This window comes from Fukomys damarensis, unplaced genomic scaffold (assembly GCF_012274545.1).
Source record: "Fukomys damarensis isolate Sample0158 unplaced genomic scaffold, DMR_v1.0_HiC HiC_scaffold_38, whole genome shotgun sequence".
NCBI lineage: Eukaryota > Metazoa > Chordata > Mammalia > Rodentia > Bathyergidae > Fukomys > Fukomys damarensis.
Window position 1 is genome coordinate 74,537,925 of NW_022900950.1, and position 4,623 is coordinate 74,542,547.

The 4,623-nt window shown below is 45.7% G+C and overlaps 1 protein-coding gene across 1 annotated transcript in view; it reads left to right on the forward strand.

The window, feature by feature from the left end:
* Fhdc1 (FH2 domain containing 1) overlaps nucleotides 1–4,623 on the forward strand; it is a gene marked incomplete at its 3' end in the record, with an annotated part of 33,530 nt that overhangs the window by 1,825 nt on the left and 27,082 nt on the right. The window contains exon 2 of the mRNA XM_033759955.1: nucleotides 4,328–4,621. Coding sequence (XP_033615846.1) covers nucleotides 4,464–4,621 — 158 coding nt within the window. The remainder of the gene's footprint in view (nucleotides 1–4,327; nucleotides 4,622–4,623) is intronic.

Here is a 4,623-nt window from a genome sequence, read left to right on the forward strand (position 1 = left end):
CGTGGACAGCTCGCTAAAGCAAAGACTGCGTCCAGAAATCGTGGCTTGCAAGAAATCGTGCCTCGGTGCCCCCACGCAGCTTCTTAAGAGCCAGCGGCTGGGCGCAGACATCAGTTTTCGCTGAAACCCTCCCTGAGGCCGCCTTGGCCCCCTCGGCCGACCCACACTTGTCTTCCTGGAATGAGTAGCCAGCTCTTCCTTCCCTCTCTCGGGAGCATCCTTTGGCACGCGTGTGCTTTTTCTCTGCCCTTGGTTTTGGGACAGTGAGAGAAGAAACTGAAAATGTGCGTTCAGAAACGCGCGCAGGGGCGTTGTGTCGGGCAGCCGTGAGTGTTTACTTGATGTGACAATTAAGCACGCTGCGGGAACGCGTGTGCTGGGTTCCTTCGCCAAGGTGGGCATCCCAGCTCGAGTTCCACTGGCGCTTCAGAGATCACGGTGGAAGAGACGTCAGGAGAAAGGAGTTAGCGGAGTAACAGCAAAATTCCACATTTTAGCCTTGCCAGAACTTTCTGCTCCCTCCCCTCTCCCATCTCTTCTCTGTGTTCCCAGCCCTTCCTCTCCAAATGTGGCTTGCTGTGCTCCCCGCCCCTTCATCTTCAGAATCGTGTGCGCCAGCGCCTCCTGTCCCTGCCTCATCTGTGACATATGTCAGGAGTCAGGGAGAAGGCTCTTTACAGCACTAGTTTAATTTTTATTGTTGCCGCTGAGGGTGAGGGTGAGCAAGTCCAACCGCTGACCCTCTATTAGGAACACCCCATGTCCTAAGCCCACCCTCTGGGCGTCTCCTCACAAAGGTGCTGGGAGAGGAAGCCCACACTGCTGTCATTCACTCAGCCCGGTCTCTGCTCCGACCGGTTAGGACCGGAAGACAAGTCCTGTGCACACAGTCAGCCTCCCTGCCGCTGAGGTGGGGGAGGCCTGCCATGGGGATGCTAAACAAGCCCCTCTCTCTGTCCTGGGAGATTATGGGACCCGTGACATTTCCCAGGCAGAGCCCGGGCTAACCCTGTTGTCCCTGCTGACGCTGGATCGCAGCCTGGGAAGGAGGCCCTGAGAGTCATCTTTCCCGCAGTGGCATCACCTGAATTTTGCTAGGGCGTACGGTGGGCCGCTGTGTAGTCGATGGAATGTTCTTTGTGTTTCCTCTACTTTAACATCTCGTGTGGCCACAGAGTTAGAGTTCTGTCTGCTCTGTCCTCTGCCTATCACCATTTGACCCTAGAAATCCTGTCTAAGGGGAAATGCCCTTCGAGAGAGGGCAGTAAAAGCATCAGCACTGTTGCCCATCATTGCTGGTAACTGTTTCATCAGAAGCTGTTGGGGGTGAGGGCCCTTGTGCCCTGGGAAAATGTTAGCCACACAACTTGTCAGGGACAGTGGGATACATTTTTCTTTGTTCTTTTACCTGTTTGTTTGTTTGTTTGTTTTTTGAGACAGTCTCACTATGTAGTTCAAGGCTGGCCTTGAACTTATCATGTAGCCTAGACTGACCTCAAACTTCTGGAGATCCTCTTTTAACTCTTAAAAACAGCATTCTTTCTAAAGATGGAGTGGTGGTTAGAATCATGCTAATACAGCTCCAACACACATCACATTGTATTTTGGCAAGCTTTTATCTGGTGCAGTATTTCTGTCCAAAGTGCCCGAAAGACTTCCATCCAGATACTGAGACAACACTGATGAGTTTTGCTTTCTGGGTAGGAGAAGTTTTTTAGCTTGCACTTTTTGGGAATTGAACCCCAGTCTCGTGCATGCTAGGCACGTGCTCTACCGCTGAGCTACACCATTCTTAAGAGGGATAATACATAAATATGTCAGCATATCTGGAATTGAAGGTAAATTGGAAGATTAACAACTCTTCCATACATGATATTTTCTATACAGCAGTATTTTAAAATATGTAGGGATAAACTGCCAAAATTACCTGTACAGTCTTGAAAAAAAGAAGAGTTCAAATATAACCATAAACTGTAATTGACAGTGAGTCATTCGCTTTAAGGGTGCCAACCATGAAAACAGCCTAGTTATGCCCCTAATGATAATTATGAAAACTCCTTCTAAAAGCTAGTTGCATCTCAAGTGAACTGTCAGTACAGATACATACTTTGGATTTTACTTATCTAGAGTCTCTAGTGGGGATACTTGTATTACAGTGTTATCGTACGTAATGCCTCTAAATTGTACTCCAGAAAATGTTTAAAATTGTAAAAAGGGAAGTATCCAGGTAATAGTTTGAAATGGTGTTTTCAATTCACGTATAAACAATTTTCAAAACTTAAATTTTCAGAGGTTGGGCATGTAGCTCAGTGGTAGAATATGTGCTTAGCACATGTAAGGCCCTGGGTTCAACCCCCTGACCCAAAAATAAAATTTTAAACCTTAATTATTCAAATGTTTTATATTCTTACGATGCAACAATTTAGTATATAGTCACCGAGTATTGAAAAAGGACAAATCTCATAACCTAAAAACTTTGATAGCAGAAAATGGAGATATTAAAACTATATTTCTAAGCTAGACATGGTGGCTCACACTGTAGTCCCAGCTACTCAAGAGGCTAATATAGGTGGGTCATAATTGCTAGGTCAACCTGTGTAACTTAGGCCCTGTCTCAAAGTAAAATTTTTACAAAAGGCTGGGGTGTACCTGAGTTGTAAAGCACTCACCTGGCATGTACAAGACCCTGGGTTCAATACCCAATGCTAAAAAATGTAGATATAATACATTTCTAACAGCCAGGAGTAGCTTGGCATTTTATCTATGAATCCAAACATTTTAAAGCACATACAAAGCCTGTTGAAAATAAAGGGAAATCATGTGCACATGTGAGCAGTTACTGATTGCCAAGCAGCCTGGGAAGGACTATACGTGTATTAGCTCACTGACTCTTATACAAACCCATGAAACTGGCATATCCTCATTTTGTAGATGTGGATGCTGAAAGGTAGGTTAAATCACCCACCTCTGCTTGGGCTGCCCAACTAGGAAGCAGCAGAACTGTTCTGAGGAAGAGCACTCTGTTTGAAGAATCTCCGCTCTCATTCCCAGGGCAGTCCTGCCTTTTTATATGGTTCTGTGCAAAGCATTTCCTGCTGTTTGAATTAGCAACATCAGACAGTTTACCCATGTGTAATCTGGTATTGTTTGGCCAACATGTGTTTGTAAATCTGGGCTATGACAGTGATGCTGTAAAACGGTGGTTATACCTGTAAGTCCCATGTGAAAAGCCCCTGTGTAAGGCACTTTGCGATGCAGAAGAAAACAGTTTCCTTTGCACATTCATAGCTAGCGGGGCGCTCTCTCCATCCACACCCCACACATGCTCACCTGTATGCCTACTAGAAGAAGTGTTCTTGTTTTGACCCTGTTTCTCATCAGGTCAGTAACAACACAAAGCCAAAAAAAAGCATTTGAAGTTCCATAAAGATAGGAATTACCGGTGCGAGTGAGGGCGTTGTGTGGATAAGGGCTGGACATGTGGGAGATGTGATAAAGATGGCATGTCCTCACGTGTGTCTCTTCTCTGCCAATAGGGTCACAGAAGCAGAAACAGTATGTAGCCATTTCTGATGTTTTTCCAAAGAGTGGCTCAGCTAGAATCCAAGACGGCACTATCAAAAAGGATGACAGAGGTCATTTAACCTAACTATCCTACTTTTACAGATGAGAAAACTGAAGTCTGATGAGATAGAGTGACTTGTGTGGCATTGTAGCCAGTAATATTTAGACCTGGTGTCTACCTGGTACATGTAATCTCGTGCTTAACACTTTTCTCTTGCTTGGGGGAAAGCTGTGTCGTACATAAGAACAGGAATGCAGTGGCTCTGACTCCAGAGAAATGAGCTAGGCCTTTATTTTGTCATTTTGTCAAATGCCCCACCTGTTCTGTACAAGGTGGAAGATGCCATTTGACCCAGTGATTGAAGGAGACATGTCCAGACTAGAAAAAGGCAGGGTCACTAAATGTCTAATGCTTCAGCAATCTGGGCAGTTTCCCTAGGAGTTGGTATCCATCACCCAATGAGAATGAGCCAGTTGGCAAGCAAGTAGTTTACTCATAAAGCATGCAGAATTTGCATGCTTATAGCGGGCTCTCAATAAACACCTGCTTTATTGATTAATGTTACTGTTGCTACTTTGGCATTGTTTTTTTGGTAGTAAAATCTGGTTCAGGTTTAGAAACGTTAGTTCCTTTTCATGCCCTCTCGGATGTCCTTAATTTTAATGTCCACAGACATGAGGAGAGTGCTTCTGGCTTCTGATGGAGAAAGCCAGCGTGGGACCATTCACCTGGACTGATTTTAAACTTGTTTTATCTTGGCAGGTTGGGGGTGGACGCACAGCATCGCTGCCTTTCTTTCTGGGAGCTGACTCGCCAGCAAAGAAGCATAACACAAGCCTGATGTTTGTGTCTGCCTCGCCAGGGCCAGGGAATCATCTCCTTAGAAGGCATCAGTACTATGCATGTTATGAATTGTGTCTCCCTGGCCAGTGATAAAGAAAATGGGAATATCGCCACAGCAGCTGGATTCATGATCGGGCAGATGTCACCAGCGTCTCCTCCGTCTCCTCCTCCCCCTCCACCTCTGCCATGTCCCTACTCTGGGGGAGATGTTGCCC